This window comes from Moschus berezovskii, chromosome 7 (assembly GCF_049115385.1).
Source record: "Moschus berezovskii isolate FMDL1 chromosome 7, NW_MosBer_1.0, whole genome shotgun sequence".
NCBI lineage: Eukaryota > Metazoa > Chordata > Mammalia > Artiodactyla > Moschidae > Moschus > Moschus berezovskii.
In genome coordinates, this window is record NC_142466.1 from 76639923 (window position 1) to 76661925 (window position 22003).

At 43.1% G+C, this 22003-nt stretch overlaps 1 protein-coding gene across 2 annotated transcripts in view; it reads left to right on the top strand.

The window, feature by feature from the left end:
* XPO7 (exportin 7) overlaps window positions 1–13047 on the top strand; it is a 36090-nt gene extending 23043 nt beyond the window's left edge. For both annotated transcript variants that reach the window (XM_088838005.1, XM_088838006.1), the window contains exons 19-28: window positions 734–840; window positions 3023–3111; window positions 3829–3936; window positions 5794–5876; window positions 6119–6333; window positions 6569–6707; window positions 8438–8598; window positions 9697–9795; window positions 10296–10423; window positions 11440–13047. In XM_088838005.1, coding sequence (XP_088694131.1) covers window positions 734–840; window positions 3023–3111; window positions 3829–3936; window positions 5794–5876; window positions 6119–6333; window positions 6569–6707; window positions 8438–8598; window positions 9697–9795; window positions 10296–10423; window positions 11440–11533 — 1223 coding nt within the window. In that variant the 3' untranslated portion in view covers window positions 11534–13047. The remainder of the gene's footprint in view (window positions 1–733; window positions 841–3022; window positions 3112–3828; window positions 3937–5793; window positions 5877–6118; window positions 6334–6568; window positions 6708–8437; window positions 8599–9696; window positions 9796–10295; window positions 10424–11439) is intronic.
* Window positions 13048–22003: the final 8956 nt, after the last annotated feature.

Below are 22003 nucleotides of genomic sequence, written 5' to 3' on the forward strand. Positions count from 1 at the left end.
CTGTAACTGGAAGAGAATTACAGTATGTGTCTGAAGTTTTCATCTGATAGATTTTAAAATTCTATTCATAATTCTCATCTATAAGATAAGGGAATTGAGATTCCTAAATGCATCTCATTGGCCAGATAATCCCTCCTGCCACATTGAGGTGCAGCCCACCTGAGACGGCCAGCGTTGCTCAGAACCCAATTCCCTGGCATGGACAAACCAGGAGAGCTTATGTATCTTTCTGGCTCTGGTTGTGATATTAGCAGTTTGGGCTCAACTTACAACCTGAAGCTTAATAGTATCATAATGTTTAGCTGTTTGGGTTTAATCCTGCTAAACTTACAAGGTAAAACCTTCTATGTTTATGAAGGATTACTTAAAAAGGGAGGGGGGGTAATAAAAAACTCCTCCACGTGCGCCTAATTCAGGTTCAGGTCTCATCTAGTTCTCATACACCAGGCTCGGTCATTTCTCATCAGAATCTTTGATATTGAACCTCAGTATTAAAAACATTGGGGCATTCCTAGGTTAGGTGATTTCTGCTGTGATGATTTTCCTACTTTAAAAAATTATCTCTGTACATAATTTTATTCTGAAATTACTACTGGTACCTACTGGGATAATCAAGAGACTGCTCTGAATTATCCCTGGGTCTGTACTTCCTTTATACCAACTTACTTTTCACACATACCACAACCTTGCACGTTTTGTATTGGGGTCACAGCCCAGGTTATTTTCCTTACAGGAGAGGATGAAGACCAGTATGAGCAGTTCATGCTGCCGCTCACAGCGGCGTTTGAGGCTGTGGCCCAGATGTTTAGCACTAATAGTTTCAACGAACAAGAGGCAAAGGTGAGTCCTTCACCCACTGATTGATCAGCTTCTGGTTGAGGGCTAGTCCCTGAGAGAGACTAGATTGGATAGCACTGCAGAAAATAGTGTTTTATCTGTAGATTTTCTACTGATACAGCTTTTTATTCAGTCTCTTGGATTCCTGGGATTTTTAAATAGAAGAACCAACATAAGTTTATAAACTCTTTATGTTAAAGTGTTTATGTTCTTAAACCGTTCTTAGGATTTTTTATCTTTAAGTTTTCACAAGTATTAGCATAATGTTAATATGTTTTCTCATTGCCTTTTTAATCTCTGAAGTATATTTGGTCATGTCTCCTTTTCATTTTTAATACTGATTATTAGTGCTTTCTTTCATTTTTCTAGATGTCTTAACAAGAGATTTGTTAGTTGATTAGTCTGCCTCACAGCACACAAAAGAATCCTTTTTCTTTTTATTATTTCTGTTTTATCTGTGTTTTCTATTTCATTCATTTCTGGTCTTAATCTCTATCTTCATACCTTTTACTTGAATCTGTTCTGTGGTTGCCATTTCACTTTTCAAGCTCTTTCCTAATACCGTCATTTAAAACTGTAAATGTCTCTCTAGGTGTATTATTTCATAAATGTTGTTGGTTTTTTTTTTAATCAATGTAAAAAAACACATAAAACTTAACCATCTCAGCCATTTTTAAGTGGTAGAGTAGCACTAAGTTTTCACATTGTTTTGAAACAGGTCTCCAGAATCCACAAGCTATGATATATAGCATCTTTCATTATCATTCAGCTTTTTGCATTTTATTTCCATTAAGATTTCATCTTTGACCCATGAGTCATTTAGAAGGGTTTGTGAATTTCCATATAAATGAAATTTTAAAGTTACCTTCAGTTATTGATTTCTAGCTGTCAGAATAGCCATCTTTTTTTTTTTTTTTTGCTTTCCTCCTCTTTTTGTTTCTTGCACACCTGCTCTCTTTGCCTATAGATCTCCATACCAAAACCAGAAACAGTGGACTATTAATATTTGTAGGACTTTTCTATAGTGTTCATGACACTAATACTGAGTTTTAGAGCCACCAAATAGCCCAGAGGTATTGCCCTCTAAAATGCCATACTTTACCTGACATTATAAAATTCTCCTTTTTCATCTCTAGAAAGCCTTTTGGCGTTCTCTCTCCAAATTAACAAGGAAGTCAGAAAGCAACACCAAACTCTCCTCTTTACTCTGGTGTACTGGGGTCTGAGATGGGTACTGCTGTCAAGGATAACTGAGGGAAAACAGCCCCTTCCTCATCACAGTTCTGTACAAAACCAGTAAGATTCATGAAAGAACCACCTTGGCCATGAACTACAACCATCACTATATCTTTGTCATGTCTCATATAACAAGCCCATGTCTTAGACTTAAAGTTGAGCTTATGGTATCAGTTTAGGATAGAGCTTGTAAGCAGACCATTAGCAAAAATGCAGACTTTTTTTACAAACGAGTCAGGATACCCAGTGTGCCTACTGGTGGCTGTTGGCTTTTGGAAAGTGGTTTCATTGCTCTTCGGGAACCACTAGTCAATATTCTGTTGAGAAAGAGAGCTTTGTATTTGGAATCTTGGTGTCTTAACCCTGGCCTTTTTGCTGCCTACCGGCAGGACTACAAACAAATTATTGACCTCATTGGGTCACAGGCTCTTATTCTGTAAAAGCACAGTATTAGTACTTTATAGGTCCAAGATTCAATCTTTTTCTAGATAGCCCAACCAAAAGGCAAATAGTGGGGTCTGCATTTGCATTCCTGCGGCACTGACGCCTTTGTAACTAGATGTGGTACCAGACGTTTAGGGATATGACTCTTACCATCTTCTTGTATGTGCTTTTTTGCCTTTTCTCCCCCACCTCTTCTTAAATAAACCTTTTTGCTTTTCCATTTTTTACATATGTTTTATCACATTAATGTCTTAAAATCTTATCAGCCTCTGTTTTTGCCATGATGGGCCAGGAAATTATCCCTTTCTCTGGATATAAAAAGCATCCAAAACTAGTTTTCCAAGAGAAGAGATTGCACTTCTCTGTCTAGTATGGGAGAGATCAAGTCAGAATACTTGCAAAGGAGTATTTGTTGAATGATGGGAGGAGGAAGATGACATTCCCATCAGGTGATGATAGGTTTCGTGTTTCTTCTGTCTTAACATATTTTTGCCTTCTGCCACAGCGAACTCTAGTTGGCCTCGTAAGAGACCTGAGAGGGATAGCTTTCGCCTTCAATGCCAAGACCAGCTTCATGATGCTGTTCGAATGGATGTATCCTGACTCAAGCTAGGAGTGCACCTCCGCAAGCTTTACCTGGAGGGTGAATGGGTGATGCAGTCATTGGGGAAGGTGGGAGGAAGGAATTGTGAGGCTGAGAAGGTAAAGAGTTACCCAAAAGGCAGCCATATCTTTCGAGTTCTCATTCCTCGGTGATCCAATGACACGAAGCTGCCTGGTCATTGAGATTGAGAAGTGAGTGAGGTGGGGCTCCTCGGTTCCATTTGGGGTCCCAGTTATAAATCCCTTTGGAATTATTGAATGTGAATTTTGCTACACTTAGGAAAGAGATTTTTCAATCTACTAATAAATAAGACAGCTGTACTAGAAGTTAGAAAGGCTAACCTTACTAACTTCATAACTTGTAACAAATCACTTAACATCTAAGTGCCTCCGTTTCCTCAAAAAGCTATGTACAGTTATGCTTCCCTGTCACCTCACAGAAGTGGTAAGAGGACAGATAACCGGATGAAATGCATTGTGCTTCTCAGAAGAAAGGCATTATGTAAGTTAAAGTGTGTCTTTAGATGCCTATTATAAGGTAAAGGACACACAGTTGCTCTAGAACTTTCTGTTTAGAAAGACTCTAAGATTAGCAAGCAGGAGACAGGAAATCAGAGAACTGTAATTTGGCAGATTGTGCCTGACCAGTGCTGAGAAATTCTGTACCTTTCTGGGATTCAGAATTCTTCCTTAGCTTTTCATTTACAGCTACCCCTCCTACATGCCCATCCTGCAGCGGGCCATTGAGCTGTGGTACCATGACCCAGCCTGCACTACACCTGTGCTCAAGCTGATGGCTGAACTGGTCCACAACAGGTAAGCAGGGAGATTCTCAAAAGGCCCCACTGCCCTTCATCTGAGTGGGCCCTACGATTATTTGTTTTATCTAGTGTTTTCAGCAGATTGTAGAGGGTTCTAACATTCACTGTGTCAAACTTTGAAAACCTGATAGATTGTGTTCTGTTTTTGTTTGTTTGAAAGAAGGATTTCCCCACCCACACAAAGCCATACCTGCTTGCAGGAAGTAAGTCACTTTTTAAAAAGAGTCTCAAGATACCCACTCTTAAGTGAATCTGGCGACCAAGAGTCTCAATTATAAATTTCTTTTCCATTTACTTATTTTTAATTGAAGGATAATTACAATAGGGATCAGCCACAAGTATACATATGTCCCATTATGTATTCATTGTTAGGCAGATGACAGCTGGATCAGTGAAGGTTTATCTTAAATTAAGAAAGATTTCCAAAATACTACATTTTAGATTTGCCCAGCAATTTAGGGGCGTAAAGAAAAGACTTCAGCACCTTGACTTCACTAAACTTCAGCTCTGCATCTGCCTTGCATCTGTACTGGCACACCTGAGAGAATTAGTCATTTTTACAACTACCTTAGTGAAGAAGTGGGTGATAGTCACAGAGGCTGCAGCCACCTGTGAGGCTTATAGTTAAGACTTATTTATAAAATAAACATTTAAGAACATTTGCTCTTTGTCACTTAGGCACTTTGATATTGATTATGCCAGACAAAACCTCTGTCCAGTTAGATGTTACATTCTGGAGGGACGATAGGCAGTAAAACAAGTGTGGAAGATCATTTGAAAAAAATAATAAAACAAGGGAGTTGAAGAAGAGAAGGATTCTCAGAGACAGTAATATAGATGGACCAGAAGCATTGTGGTATTCCCTGCAAGGAGAGGGAAAAAGCAGTCAAAACAGAGAAAACTGCAGTGGTCCTAAGACAGAATGAGCTTGCTGGCTGAAGCCTAGGGAGAGGGGAGACCATGGTGGGCGACCAGTCAGACACATCATGCAGCAGCTTAGTACAGCAGCAGTGAAGCGTGGTATGTACTCTCAGTATGTGGGAAGCTACTGGAGTATGTTAAGCAGGGATTAAAATTATCTCCTTGACATTATTTAAAGATGTCCTTCTAGCATCACGTGGAGAATGAGACCCTAGGGGCAAGAGTGGAAGCAGAAGGACCTCACAGCTGGTGGGGGGTTCAGGACATATTGGAGAGCTAGATCTTGATGGATTCTCTGTGGGGAGGGGGAAAGAAGAATCAAGAGGACTCGTGTTGCTCTGAGGCCTTACCAGCCATGAAGTCAGCGACCTCATTAAGCAGTAGAGGAGCAAGCCAAGGAGGAGAACTGTGGCCTAGGGGACAGTCAGGAATGCAAAACTCAGGTTGTTGACGTTGTTTGCCCTCCCGGCTTGACTCCCCAGGTAGCACTCTCAGTCCCTTCACAGCTTTTCTTCTTCTTCAGAAGTAGGGACAATGCTTGTACCCCTCCCGCAGTTGCCACTGAAGCTAGAGAGGTAATATATAATAGATTAAAGTCTGCAGGGCTGTGAGTGAGTACAGCCAAGCAGTGACTATGCTAGAACCTGTACTTTAAATCAAATTGAGAATTTTTTAAAATAATTTTATTTCTGGCTTCATTTTCTTTGTTTCTTTTAAATGTTTTTGGTTTGAGCAGCAGAACTTGAACGTATCATGTTTTTCTTCAAGATACAAGCTACATCACTGGTTGTCTTGGATTAACTTGGTTATTTCACATTAGGATAGGCAGTCTGCGTCTTCACGCAAAAAGTATCACCTAAGGTACTCAGGCAAGAGTGAGTCTTCCAGCAACATACCTCTGACTTTTATCTCCTCTGTGTTACCTGCTCAGATCCCAACGACTCCAGTTTGATGTCTCATCCCCCAATGGCATCTTACTCTTCAGAGAAACCAGCAAGATGATAACAATGTATGGTAAGCAATTACGAGGAGCAGAACTCTGGAAGTGAATTCTAGCCCAGTCACCACACTCCACGGTATGGGTCTCAGCCGAGCCCTGGCAATAGCCAGGACAACACTGCCAAGGCATGCTGTGTTATTCATACACTCGTGTTACAGCGCCACTCGATGCCAAGGGCTTTTGGACTAACAGGGTTGAGTTGGTGTGTGAACTGTCAGCTACCACGTGATTGAATAAATATATCTCGTCTACTCAGGCAATCGCATCCTGACACTAGGAGAGGTCCCAAAGGATCAGGTCTATGCACTGAAGCTCAAGGGCATCTCCATCTGTTTCTCCATGCTGAAGGCTGCCCTCAGCGGGAGCTACGTCAATTTTGGAGTCTTCCGTCTCTATGGGGATGATGCCCTGGACAATGCTTTACAGACTTTCATCAAGCTGCTCCTCTCTATCCCCCACAGTGACCTCCTGGTAAGCCCTGAGCTTCATCGTTGATAGAATCTGAGTCCCTCATCACGTCAGTCCTTTTTCTTTTTTTTTTTAGCTGAGGCCATGATTGACTGTTTCTCTGAAGAATTAGAAGCTAGCTCCACTGGGCCCTTCTGTCTTCCCATCTGAAGGGCACTAAGCTGTTTATTTCTGATCGTGCTTACACGTGCTGAGGTACACATTGCCTCCGCTGACTCTAACCCTGCTTCTCCCACAGGATTACCCCAAGCTCAGCCAGTCTTACTATTCACTACTGGAAGTCCTCACCCAGGACCACATGAACTTTATTGCAAGCCTGGAACCTCATGTCATCATGTATATTCTCTCTTCCATTTCTGAAGGACTTACTGCACTTGGTAAGCACCTGGGGGGTGGGTGGGCTGGTCGATTGACTTTTACCACCTCACTAAGCAGAAGGGAGAATCTTGCCCCAGTAGGATTACTGCTTTGGGGAGTTGACCCTCACGCCAGAGTATATAACTCTTGGGAACATTCTCCTCCAACACATACTTACTGATGCCCTCCTACAGACTAGGCACTCCAGACCTAGTAATTAGTCCCTGTCCCTTGGGTAGATGAAATAGACATATAAACAGATGACTGCCTGTTCCCGCCCTTATCTGTGTAAACACAGCAGTGGGGTGAATACAGAATGCTATGGGAGCACCCCGGAAGAATACCTGAACTCCTGGTCTTGAGGAGGGCGTCCTGCAAGGCGCAGAATGGGCATCATCAGATGAACTGGGGAAGAAGCCTCCTGGCAGCAGGAACAGCAAGTACTAGCCCCCAAAGGCAAGGAAGAACCAGGAACTCCAGATGGCAAGAGAGGAGTGAGGTGAAGCTGGAGGGAGAGAGAAGGCAGGGCAGATCTGGAGGTCATGGAGGCTGCCCTTCAGCTGAATCAGGGAGCTTGGATCCTAGCCTCAGGGCAGTGGAAGCAGTGGGTGTTTTACCTAGCCTGCTCCATAAGTCTTTTCATCCTACTCCACCTGGCTCTGGTCAACCATTTTGTTACCACACTGCCTGCCAGCCAGCTGTCTTAGTTGGTGTGTATGTGTGCAGAGAATAAAATATATTTTTATACTAAGCTGAGCAAAACATAAATAGGAAGAATAAGTCAACTGAAAAATGATCATAATTTATTGCAAATGCACAGAGAATGACTTTTGAATTGTCTGCCACAGTGAGTTAGCCACACCTCTGTGCCACTTCCTTGATTTGCACTTAGCTCCAGCAGGGTGCATAACCGTATCTAGAACTATCCAGCCAGGTATCAGATCCTGCTTTAGAAGGCTGTTTTTTAGCGTCTTGAAAACCTTGGCATGCACAGAAGCAGCGTGGTTTACTTGTTTAGGCCTGTGGTCTGAGCTTCACCAAGTCAGTGCTGTCTGCAGGCTGCACTGCGATGTCCCCTTTATAAAATGCACAGACACCTGCAGCTTTACCCCCACACACTTCCCCAGAGATGCCAGAGAAAAAAGAATGTTTCAGCACCCCACTCTTACCAAACCGTAGTGTTGATAGGCTGTACTAAGCTGGGTTCAGTGACATCACCCAGGTAACTCGAAGCACAGGCTCACGTCGCTTGCTTGGATTCTGATCATTGCTCTTCCAATTACTTGAAGTTACTAGACCTTGAGGCAAGTCACAGAACCTCTACACACTTCTGTTTACTCATTGGTAAAATGGAACACCTACCTCCTGGTGTTCTCAAGAGGATAAAATAAAGTCCTTAGCACAGTATCTGGCACGATAAAAGCACTTGCTCTATTTTAAGCTATTTGTTACTTTTTATGAAGCAGAAGACGTAAATCCACATCATATGAAGTCAATAATTTCAGTAGTATTTCTATTATTAGCTATTATGACAAGCTCATTTTCAGATTTGGCATTAAACCCTGCTGTAAGATGAGGGTGAGAGGTTAACAGACAGTATCCCAAGTGGTAGTCTTGGCTACACCGGCCACATCCTCAGTCCAGATAGGTGCCTCTGAGGGGTCTAAGCTTGGCATCTCACATTCATCTACATCTCCAGTGGCAGCTCAGTACCCCTGCTCTGTTCCATCCCTGGCCTGCTTTCTTCCAGACACCATGGTATGCACAGGTTGCTGCTCCTGCCTGGACCACATCGTGACATACCTCTTCAAGCAGCTTTCACGTAGCACCAAGAAGAGGACGACGCCCCTGACCCAGGAGAGTGACCGCTTCCTGCATATCATGCAGCAGCATCCAGAGATGATCCAGCAGGTGAGGAGTGTGAGGGGCAGGAGGCGGCATGGGTGAGAGAACCTCTCTGAGAGGGGGAGGCCCAGCAAGATAATGAACTTAACCAACATCTCACCTGGTTAATGCTGCCAAGGAGAATTTTATGCCTTCAAATGACAGCCGATTTTTGAGTTTACTGAGGAATCACTGAATGTGGAAATAGAAAATCTGAAAAAATCAGGTTTTGAATTTTTCTTCAAAAAAAAGACCCAGCCCCCATGCCTTGGGCCTGTCCCATGAGCATGATCCTCCTTCCATGACAGTGGCTTTGCTCATGCATTGCTATAAATGGAGTGTGAGTTAAGAGCACCCAGCTGTAAAACTTATACTGCCACTTGCACAATAGAAGAGTGTCGGACAGGGAATTCCCGGGCAGTCCAGGGGTTAGGACTCCAAGCATCAACTGCTGAGGACGCGGGTTTGATCCCTAGTTGGGGAACTAAGATGGCAGCCAAAAAACTTACACATCATTCTACCTTTCAAATAAAGCTCTCGGTTTAACAAAAAGAAAAAAGAGTGCATGACAAAAGGAGATAACTGACCACACATGGAGATCAAACCGTATGCCTACCATTAATTTGTATGCAGCATTTTTCAAAAATAAGATTTGCAGAAATACACCACATAAAAATAGATAAGGAAAAAGAATCAATGGAATAATTTAGAATTTTAGCCAATAATACTTTAACCAACCTCATCTTTATCTACGTTTTTCTCTAAGTAGTGGTGAACATCCCCAAAATGTTATAAATCTCTCTCTTCTGAGACAAGATCCTGAGAGCTTTAGTGCAGGGTGATTTTGCCTATTATAATCATTTACTTGACCGATCCCATTACCCATAAAAATCAGGGTTAACTGGAAAGGTCCATTTTTAAATGAATTATCAAACCAATTTAAAGACCAGGAAAGGGAATATCTTATAACTCACCTTATAATAGATTTAAATGAAGTTTCATGAAATATTTGGTTTACTCTCAACAGAAAAGGCTTTCAGCCTAATAAACTCCTCTGTCTGGGATCTGTAGTTCTGTTTTGGGTAGCCACACACCAGGTCACTGCCTCCGCTTCTCCATTCCCAGATGCTGTCAACGGTGCTGAATATCATCATCTTCGAAGACTGTAGGAACCAGTGGTCTATGTCCCGACCCCTACTCGGCTTGATACTACTTAATGAAAAGGTAGGAGAACCAGCTCCCTGGTGTCCAGGGCACTGTGGGAAAGACAGAAACACCCCCACAGTGGTGAAAGAGAGAAAGTGGCCCATTTTCTGAGCATGTCCTATTCACGCTCTGAATAGGACATAATCACTTCAACATTAGAAGTCAGCACCTGTAGCAGTTCAGACAGAAGGGGAAGGATGAGGAATTGTGACAAGGAGAGAAGCCTCTGGAGATCAGAGCACGCGAGGCCAACGTTCTAGTTCCAATTCTGCCATAAACAGACATAAATAAGTCTAGAAATTCTTATAAAAGAAGAATCTGCATCAGGTGACCCTCATAGCATTTATTGCTTTACAATTCTAAATTTTTAAGTAAGATAATATCCTACAGGTGCTTGCTTGAACTTAAAAGTATCCAGTTTTGTTTCTTCTAGAACACTCCTGTTCTTCAGGTGATGAGGGGCTAGTCTACCTTTCTGCCTCTTCTCTCCTTACCTTCTCTCTCTCTCTGCCCTGCAGTATTTTTCTGACCTAAGGAACAGTATCGTGAACAGCCAGCCACCAGAGAAGCAGCAGGCTATGCATCTGTGCTTTGAAAACTTGATGGAAGGCATCGAGCGAAACCTTCTAACGAAAAACAGAGACAGGTGAGTTTCGAAGGCTCTGCCAAGAAATCCTGGGCAACTGTTAGTTTTCAGATCACTGAAACGTAGGAGAGTCCTTCAAAGTCTTCTAGAGGCCGTCTAAAAAGAAGTGCTGCCCAACAGAAAAGCAAGCTGCAAAATAATTTTAAATTTTCTAGTTGCTATAAAAAGAAACAAAGTTCATTTTAATATAATTTATTTAACCCATGTGTCTTAAAATAATACGTTACTGTGTAATCAGTATTTTTAAACTGAGAATTTTAACATTCTTTTTATCGTGCCAAGTCTTCAAGATCTTGCCTCTTTTATAATTAATTAATAGGACATCTCAATTCAGATGCTAAATTTTCACCCGAAATACTTAATTTGTATTTAGATTTCCTAAGATTTACAGTTAACAAAGTAGACTCTGATACTTAAGTTGTTCCAGACATACTTAGTTGTCCAGTAACTGAACTCTTGTCAGGTTTTCCTAAATTGATTTTTAAAATCTTCTTTCGTTTTAATTAATTTAAAATACAGCTTTTAACTCGGGTTAATTAAGGTACAGTTGGGGACTGAACTTTAAATGTCTCTTCATTGCACTCAGTTCCTCGGCTGCTCTGAGCACTTCAAGTGCTGCACAGCCACCTGTGACTGACGGCACCATACTGGACAGCACAGGTCTCTCGGCATTAAGACATGAGACAGCCTCATTCTCATCCAGCCCTCACCTCGTGAGGGTTACTTCCCATCTGACAAAGATGAGATTGAGATTCCTTTTGTGCTGCCAGGAGCCCGAAATGATCCTCAGAGCCCTGGATTTAACCAGATCTTGAGCCTGCCTTGAAGTTATCAGGGAGAAAGGGGTGCAAAACTAGCCCAACTTCTCCTTAGTCTTAGAACTGAAATTAACTGACCTTAGAACCCATTGCTTCAAACATTCTGCCTCTCAGTAGCCACTTGCTTGCTAGAAACATTTTTGGCAAAGACCTTTCCCTTCTACTCTGCTCCCCCAACCTACATGCTCCTCTCTGTAGGTTCACCCAGAACCTGTCGGCATTCCGTCGAGAAGTCAACGACTCGATGAAGAATTCCACGTATGGAGTGAATAGCAATGATATGATGAGCTGACACCTCCTTGGACTCTACCTGTACAGAGCAGTGTCCCTTTGGTCTGACCCAGGGGGCGAACAATTATAATGGAGAGGGCCTGGCTGATCCTGGCCCCCTCCTCCAGGGGTATGGGGAAAATGGCAAAGGTCAACTAGCTTCTTCCCCAGGGAATAGGGGTGTGAGTGCACTCACTCGGGGGGCAGGGCGCTGCTGGTTCCTGGGGGATTGGGTGGGAAGGGTGGTGGGAGGAGATAGAGGCACAAATGTGTGAGTCTCCAGCCCTCCTCCTCCTGGGGCCACCCACGGGGAAAGAACCCCCAGTGTCCTGCCACAACCTGCCTTGTATAAACATGTACATTTTTTCATAACATTTTGAACAAGGTTTATATTGACTCAAGTTTAAAAACAAAGTGTGACTGAAAAATTTTTACAGAGTCTAGTGCACCAATGCTGATGTGAGGGGTTGTGTATGCGAGTGAGGAAAAAATGTGTATTCTGGTGGCCTGAAGCTTTACTGGACAAGGATGTGTGAACGTGCAGAGATATATTTAGTGACACAGTGTAGAGAGGCAAAAAGAAAAAAAAAGTAAAATTCCAAATGTATATTTTTTCTTATTGCCCTTCCCTTGCCCCCCCAAATTATCACTTCCTGTTACTATATTACCCTTGTTATTAGGAACTCTAAGCCATGCGGAGCACCACCCCTCCTCCCCCGTCAGCCTAGATGCCGCCCTGGGTTCCTTGGCCTCTTGCAGTGACCGACAACTCCAGCTAAAAGTGTTTGGTGTTCTTAGCTTCATCCTCTTTCCTACTTTGCCCATCCCCCATCCTCAGACATATGCCTCTTGCTTTTAAAAGTCAGATGTAACTATAATTTAGGGTTCTTGGTCTCTGTTCAAAGTGGAGACCAGAGAAAAGGAGTTGAGCCAGTGGCTCTCCTGTCGAGCAATTTGGATGAGTCCACCAGAGGCCCAGTCACGTGTGGCCAATAACTTTTAGTCTTCCCCAGCCCTCGAGGCAGTGTGTGTGGATGTGTGTGTGTGGATATTTATATATGTACCCTGCACTCGTGAATGTATGAACTGGAGGAAGTTACTACAGTGGAGGGGTTCTTAATAACAAGGTCTGCCTAGCATGAAGTATTTAACATTCTCCCACCCCTTTAAAAATATACATTTTTATAAAATGAAAACCATAATAAATGTTTTGAATATTAAAAGAAAATTAACCTACAGAGGAAAATTAACGGAGAAAGCTATTTGCCTTGTACTTTTTCCACAACTGTTGCTGCTAGTTGTACGCATCTCTAGTTCAGCTCTCGCCCATGGGACACTCATCAATTAGGTTTTATTTTTATTTTTCTCCTCTACCCCCAGAAACAAGCCTGTTAATTTTTTTTTTTTCCTTCTCCTCTGGCGACTGTGTGGTGAATCCTTTCTTGCGTGATCAGGTTGCGGATAGACTTGTAAGGGTGTTTGCTGCATACAGTGTAAGCATTGTGACCGCCAATAAACTTCAATGGTTTCTACTGACCTGGTTTCAGCAATCAAGTCTAGTGTGTTGGCAGGGACATGTCTCATTCTGAACACATGAAACATGCATCCTGAAAGCCAGTGAGTGACAAGGGACCCCTCAACTCTGAAATTAGCTTGTTTCTCATTGGATGAAGTCTGAGTCTATATCTTTTTAAAAGCAGGACTCTCTTAGTCCATATATTCTCTATATAAAAAATATCCACAGCTGTAACAAATGAAGCCTCTCTGTCTCTTTATGAGCTTCCAGGTAACAACAGGGTAACCAGGAGAGAAGTAGTAATTGCAAAAACCCCAGTTAATGTTCTGACATATGCCCGTGGGCTGGGTGTCACTCATAGACCCTGACAGGTTCAAGGATAAATATTATCCCCCAAAATACTTGGCAGATTTCATGAGCCACAATTGTCAAATGAAGAACAGAGCTACCATAAAAGGGACTATTTCTCATCCCCTTTGCTTTTTAGGACCCAGATGTAAAAGCATTTAGTTTCCAGGAACATTGAAAAGTATTTAAGTACTACCATATCTTCTGTACCTTAATGCAGAGTGACATTCAGTAATCACAGGCTCTGGAGAGCCACTCTTGTCCACTAGATACGCCTTTGTCTGCTGTTTTGGTCTCTGGTCCAAAGTTATTTCACAGGCCAAAAAAATGTATAATACCTAGAAGGCAAGTAGAATTGATTCATCTTAGTCAAGTCTGTCTCTGAGCCTAATAGAAAATGGTCGGCCTTCATTAATATGCAGAACACTCCAGTCACATGCTCCCTTGACCTGGAGTTCTAATTCTGCAGTAAGTAAGACAAAAAAAATAACTTTCTCACAGATATTTGAAGAAGAAACCCTCTTTCCCAACTATCCTGAAATGCTGACTGATAAGCAAAACCCCATACCCCCTTCCCTTTCCTTCCACAAAAACAATTTCAGAGGCAAGAACCTCACTAGAGATGGTGTCTCCCCAGTGCAGTCCTAAGCCCAGTCCAATCATTACCAAGTGCCACAGTTAAAATCTTCCCCAACCACATCAGACTTTTTTAAACAGTGAAGCTGCTCCTTTCTTGATAGTTATGAGGGATACCCCCAAAAGAGCCTTTTTTCCTGATCAGTTAGCAGCAATTTCAGATGAGTCAACCTAATAAATGCAAAAGCCAGTTATCTTTAAACTTTGATTTTCCAAGAAATCTTGTGGAGCTTTTATTCAGTTGAAGAATGAATTTAATACTTTCCAGGCTATCCTAGGCATCAAGTCAAATGTCTCTGGACAGTGTTTCCTGACGCAAACTTACCTTACATTGACAAAAACACCTAGAATCTTTACTGCAGATCATCAAACTGTATTTATGTATTTGTTTTTGCTGGCTCTGCCAACGAATAGGGTTATCCATCTTCACTAAAGTATAATTCAGACAGAGGAAGAAGGATCAAATTTTAGATTTTTAGATTTTAAGAAGTACTTTCAGCCAAGTACCAGTTTTCTAATGACAAGTGACAGCCTACTAAGAAGTAATAGTTTTATACTCTGCAAACATAAACTTATTAAGAACTTGCTTTTTTCCCTATAAAGTGGCAAAATGTTCTAGTAACTTACAAAGTTTAAACCAAGAGTGGAAAAAGACCACTCTTCAAAATACTCATGGTTGTGGGGTAAGATGAATTAACTCCAGAGAGCCAAAACACTTCTCTGTATCTTAACTACCATCAGCCAACCTGTCCTTCACCCAAGATTTTTAGCTAGATCTACAACAAATGTATGTTGCCACATGAAGTGTTAACCTAAGTGCTAAAGCAGAAAGGGAAAGCAAAGATGATTACAGGGAGACTGCAAAAACCATAACCGATAACAAGGGCTGGAAAAAATGTAAATGAGTATTACTTTTAAAGTCCTAGTTCTTTAAACCTTTCATGTTTAAAAAATACTCACCAGCCATAATTAACACAACAACCAATCACGTGCTAGATAATGTCTAAGAGGCTTCTTGCATCAGTAGCGTGTCTCCTGGGTCTATTACATTTATCTTGGGATTCTTATATAACCCTGGAATTCACTAGTCAGATAGTTTGGTTTATTTCAGGATCATTGGGTCACTAAATAAATGAGCTGCCAGATAGTGGGACATCAGATGATCAAAATGGAGGATGAAATCAAGCCTCGGATATCCTCTTCCTCAGAAAACCCTTACAGTTCTCAGGACTACCTCACTGTTGCTATCTGTTCATTCATCAGAATCTACTCTAAGCCATATACCTTTTTGAGGGTCAGCAACAGAAAAGGAAACTAAAAAGGAAAAATCGTTTGTAAGGCAAATTGGTACAAACTGACCCCAGAACAATGTAGTGAAGAATACTTAACACAGGCATAGCTATATTTGAAATTCTGCTTAACAATCAAGAAGACAAACCACTCAATAAACAGAGGCATAACAGCACCACCTATATGGGGCAGAGCATCCCATTATTAGGGTTACAAATGAATGAAGAGTGTCAAGTGGGAAATCTCCTAACCCCTCCTATTGGACAACAAAGGAGTTCTATGTATATCTCACTGGAAAAGACTGATGCTGGGAGGGATTGGGGGCAGGAGGAGAAGGGGACGACAGAGAATGAGATGGCTGGATGGCATCACCAACTCGATGAACATGAGTTTGAGTGAACTCCGGGAGTTGGTGATGGACAGGGAGGCCTGGCGTGCTGTGATTCATGGGGTCGCAAAGAGTCAGACATGACTGAGCAGCTGAACTGACTGATACATATCTGGATTCAAGGTCTGAAGAACAACCAAACCCAGAATACAAACTGATTAACTTGACAATGGACCTGGCCTTTTGTAAAGATCAAAGGGGCCACGCCAGTGTCTGATAGTGAAAGGGTGGGTGAAGGTAAAAGCATGTCTCCCCTCAGCTCTGAAAGACTGATGACAGGGCAATGAAGATAAAACTCTGCAAGGCTCCATTAGTTCAGCTGGAAAATTATTGGAATATGACAGGACTTCATCATTTCTATTTAGCAAGAAATCAGTTCCACACCCTTTAGTTTGGGACATGGGTCACAAAACAAGCCATGTCATAAACTACCAGCCAAGCTACAAATGCTGCAAGGAAACCCTTCTACTCAGAGGACTGCCACTGCCATCTCTTCCTCCACATTGTACCTTGTGACTTTTCCCGGTCTGCAGGGCCCTCTCCTCGGTGTAAACTTTTTTGTTCTTTACCCACCTTTTCAAACTTAGAGCCCCACTTCCTCTTTGAAGTCCCCCTACTGTCCCTAAATCTCACAGGATTATCTGAGGCATTGCTAACCCCACTCCCGCGCTGTCTCAGCAACCAAAACGTGCTCCTTACGAGCCGGGCCTGAGAGAAGAGATTATAATACAGAAGACATCAATGAACGAAGGAATGTGTATCAGGGGCGTGGGGGCGCCTGCAAAACGGGGGAATGGAGGGTAGTTGGACCTCCTTTGGGTGAAGCCCCTGCGAAAATGCGATTAAGCTCATATCGTTACCATAGGCCTCTCTACCGAAAGGAAAAGGGAAGAGGCCTCTGACACTAGCCCCGAGGCTCTGCGAAGGAAAGAATTCACCCCTGACCCGGCATGACTTCCCAACAAGCCTCCGCGCCCCGGAGGCGGTTCTGTGCTGTCCTTCGGTCCCCGCCGCGCTTGCGCACAGAGGCCGGCTCCACAGACGCTAGATCTCAGGGCCGCCTCTCACCCCACCTCCGCCTCTTTGCGCAGGCGCAAATCGTGACTCCCAGTGTCCGCTGGACGCGGTGGCGGCTGGTAGCAGGGCTGGGCCGCTCTATGGTTGCAGAGCGTTCCTCTTAGGGAAGGCCAGATCTGGGCGGTGTACTGGGTAGAGGTATCCACGGTGACAATCACATAGGCACTATTCAAGGACTTGATCCCTGGCTGGGAAGAACTCAGTGGAATGGGCAAACAGGCTGAAAAGGATGATCACTGCATGCTGTTTGCTCTGGGATACAAAGGAGGAGCCTCCAAGAAGATCAGTAACAGAAGCGAGCTCATCGAAAGAAGGCAAGGGAAAACATTCATCAAACAGCGTAAAAATCCTGAGGCACGAAACGCCTTGTACCTTCCTCAGTTCAGTTCAGTTCAGTCGCTCAGTCGTGTCCGACTCTCCGCGACCCCATGAATCACAGCACGCCAGGCCTCCCTGTCCATCACCAACTCCCGGAGTACACTCAAACTCATGTCCACAGAGTCGGTGATGCCATCCAGCCATCTCATTCTCTGTCGTCCCCTTCTCCTCCCGCCCCCAACCTTTCCCAGCATCAGAGTCTTTTCCAGTGAGTCAACTCGTCGCATGAGGTGGCCAAAGTATTGCAGTTTCAGCTTTAGCATCAGTCCCTCCAATGAACATCCAGGATTGATCTCCTTTAGAATGGACTGGTTGGATCTCCTTGCAGTATAAGGGACTCTCAAGAGTCTTCTCCAACACCACAAAGCATCGATTCTTCGGCGATCAGCCTTCTTCACAGTCCAACTCTCACATCCATACATGACCACGGGAAAAACCATTGCCTTGACTAGACGGACCTTGGTTGGCAAAGTAATGTCTCTGCTTTTTAATATACTATCAAGGTTGGTCATAACTTTCCTTCCAAGGAGCAAGCGTCTTTTAATTTCATGGCTGCAATCAGCATCTGCAGTGATTTTGGAGCCCAAAAAAACAAAGTCTGACACTGTTTCCACTGTTTTTCCATCTATTTCCCATGAAGTGATGGGACCAGATGCCATGATCTTTGTTTTCTGAATGTTGAGCTTCAAACCAACCTTATTCACTCTCCTCTTTCACTTTCATCAAGAGGCTTTTGAGTTCCTCTTCACTAGGGGGCTGCAAATACAGCATGACTGGAGGGAGAGTGCAGTCCTAAACAAGTCTGGATGAAGGGTGGAGCACAAGAGGTTGGGATTTGATCCTAAAAACCATTAAGTTTGAAAGCAGCCTAGCGACCAATCTTTAACTCACCACTGGTGAGTAAAAGCCTTTAATTCACCACTAGTGAGGAGCCTGGCATGCTGCAGTCCGTGGGGTCACAGAGTTGGACGTGACTTAGCGACTGAACAACAAATGAGTAATAAGGAGTTCGAGAGAAGTAGGAAATATTGGGGGTGAGGGGTGGACTCTACAGGACTTTGGGAGGGTAGAGAAAAGTAGATTGTAGTATGATTCCCCCCAGGATCCAGAGTAGGACACCAACTGAGTCAAGGCGGAGGAATCGTGGGACATTATGGGAAAGAGTGTTTGGTGAGCCTGAATGGAACTCTGATCTAAGGAGACTTCCCTGCTTTTGCAAGCAGAGCACTGGGAATTCAACAAGAAATTAGAAAATAGAAGAGGAGGAACAGTACTCAGTCATAATAAAATATAAACAATCAAATCCAGGAATATGTCAAAAAGCATAATACATCATGACCAAATAGGATTGGTCCTAGAAACATAAGGTTGGTTTAAAACATTCAAAAAATCAGTAAATGTAATTGACCATATAAACAAAGGTGAAGAAGGTGAACCTTCCAATGAAGAAAAAGCGTATGACAAAAATTCTCACCAACTAGAATTAGAAACATTTTTAGTATGTAGAAATATGAAATATTTCATAAAATATGAAAGTCAACTATTTATATACTAAAAGATAAACTATCACTAGATGAAATTTTGAAATATATATTATTTGCTATATAGCATCCAAAAGTATGAAATACATCAGAATAAATTTAACAAGATATGTGCTGGATTGGAACACTAAGATCTATAAAACATCACTGAGGAAATTAAAGATCTAAATAAATGAGATTAAAACATGTTCATGGATTGTTGACTCAAAACTGGGATGGCAGTTCTCCCCAAATTGAACTATATTCTACAGGATCCAAATAAAAATCCCAGAAGGCTTTTTTCTTTTTTTTAAGAAACTGGCAAGCTGATTCTAAACTTTATATGAAAATGCAAAGAACCTGGAAGAGCCAAAATAGCTGTGAGAAAGATCAGCATTGGAGGATTCAACTGCCTGATTTCAAGGTTTACTACCATGCTACAGTAGTCAAGACAGTGTCGTATTGGCACTAGGATAGACAGACCAGTGGAACAGAATAAAATCCGGAAATAGACCAACATATATGGTTAATTGACTTTTGACAAAAGTGCCAAGGTAATTCAATAGAGAAAGAATTGTCTTTTCCAGAACTGGTGCTAGAATTATATATTCACTTGAGGGGGGAAGGGAATGAACCTCAACCCTTACCTAACACCATGCACAAAAATTAACTTCAAATGGATCACTGATGTAAAAGTAAAAGCTGAGACTACAAAGCTTCCAGAAGGAAACTTAGGAGAAATTTTTCACAACCTTGAGTTAAGCAAAGGTTTCTTAAACTATCAAAAGCATGATCCACAAATGAAAGAAAACTATTTGACTTCATCAAGTTTTAAAATTTCTGCTCTTCAAAAGATACCATTTGTTTTTTAAATGAAAAGGCAAACCATAGACAGGAGTGAAAAATATATATGCCTAACCTCATGCGACGAGTTGACTCACTGGAAAAGACTGATGCTGGGAAAGGCTGGGGGCGGGAGAAGGGGATGACAGAGAATGAGATGCCTGGATGGCATCACCAACTCTGTGGACATGAGTTTGAATGAACTCCGGGAGTTGGTGATGGACAGGGAGGCCTGGCGTGCTGTGATTCATGGCATCATGGAGAGTCGGACACGACTGAGCAACTGAACTGAACTGAACAGTCATCCAAGTATAAAGAACTACAATAAGAAGAAGAACTCAATTTTAAAATGAACAAAATATTCGAACAGATTTTTTTTCAAAAGAAGATACACAGATGACCCATAAACAATTGAAAAAATATTCAACATCTTTCGCTATTGAAGAAATATAAATAAAAACCTGTAGCACCGGGAATTGGCTAATGCAATCATGAGGGTTGGCTAGACAAGTGTGAAATTGGTAGGCCAGGTTGTGAGGAAGAGCAGGCTGTAAGCTCTAGCAGGAGCTGAAGCTGCAGTCCTAGCAAAACATCTTCAGAGAGACTTCAGTTCTATTCTTAAGGACTTTTGACTGACTGCACCAGGCCCACCCATGGTATTGAGGCTAATGTTTACCTAAAGATAACTGATTGTGGATGTAAATCACATCTATAAAATACCCTCAGTAGAAACTGCCACATAGAAGGTGTTAGCCACCCCCTTATTTTGATCAAATAACTGATTGTAATAACCTAGCCAAGCTGACACCTAAAACTGACCAGCCGGTGTCTGGATATACAAATTGTGGTGTACTACTCAACGATAAACAGAAACAAACTACTGATACAGCAACAATATGGATAAATAAATCTCAAACACATTTTGCTCAGCAAAAGAGGGCAAACAAAAAGACCCTGTATGAATCCGCTTATATGAAATTCTAGAACAGTCAATACTAATCTACAGTGTCAGCAGAGAAGTATCTAATGCCAATTAGTAAGAGGAGGATATTGACTGCAAAGGGAAACAAGGAAATTTGGAGGAGTAACAGAAATTGTAACTTGGCTGAGGTGATAGCTACCTGGTGTGTTGGTGGTAGTGTTGTTGTGTAGGCACTCAGTCGTGACCAACTCTTTTGTGACCCCGTGGACTGTAGCCCATCAGGCTCTTCTGTCTATGGGATTCTCCAGTCAAGAATACTGGAGAGGGTTTCCATTTCCTCCTCCAGGGGATCTTCTTGACCCAGGGATGGAACCCTCGTCTCCTGCATTGGCAGGTGGATTCTTTACCACGGAGCCTGGTGTATACATCTGTGAGAATTCAAATTATATGCTTTAAATGAGTACATTTTTGTATATGAACTATTTCTCAATGAAGTCAGTATTTAAAAAAAAATAAGCTCTTTCCTGCACAGTAGAAGCTCCACTCCAATCCGAGTTCCAGAGGAATTCCTCCAGCACCATTTGTGGAAAAGTCTATGCTTTTCCTTGACGCCTTTGTTGAAAATCAGTGAAGCTTGTATGTAGCTGAGAAGTTTCCAGGATAGAAGTGATGCGTAAGAACACAGTGAGAGAGGTTCCTGGTTATTTCTGACTCCCAAACAGAGGTTATCACTTGGAGGAGGGGGGGGTCAACCGAAAACCTGCCTCCTGTTCACTACCCCCACCCAAACAAACATTTCAGTGCTTCACTGTGCCATGTGAACTGATGTTTGTTAAATGAGTGGCCCTCGTAGTCACTGTGCCCCATGGTGTATTGCTCACCAGCTGCGTCTGCTGTCCCCTTCCTCATTCCCACTCCTTCCTGGCCATGGGAGAAGTGAGCCTTTTGGTCTTTGGGGACCACAGCCCTGGGGCTCCGGCCATCTGGGCCTGGGGAGAGGCCCACACTTGGCGTGGAGGGAAAGGAAACAAACAAACAAAAAAGGCAAAGGAAGGGCGGACAAGGCTTTGCTTCCTACCGGGTGGCAAAGCGTCTCCACGGAGGGCGCGGGCGGGCTCCCGCAGCAGGCCGCAGTCACTCCCCGTTAGTCAGGGCCGCGGTTCTCACGGTGTGGTCCTAGACCCGCAGCGTCCACCTCACCTGGGCACCTGTTTAGAAATGCTGGTTTTCAGGATCCCTCCGTAGGAAACGGTGGAGGTAGGGCCTAGCGCTTGTTATTTTAACAAGCTCTCCAGGTGCTTCTGAGGCGCCAAGGGGAGGAACGAGTGGAAGAACGGGATGGGGGCTGATTAGACCCCTCCCGTGGGCCTCTTCCCAGGCTTCATAACGAGCCGCTGTGGGCGGCCGGGCCCGCAGGTAAGGCCGGAGTAAGGAAGCCCGAGAGGGAAGCGATCCGAGGAGGAGCCGATGAAGTGAGCGGACTTAGGGACGGTGAGGTGGAGAGGGTGCGAGAGGGCTGGTTCCCGGGGTAGGGTGGACCGGAGGCCGGGCACCGAGCCGCTGTCCCGCGGGTG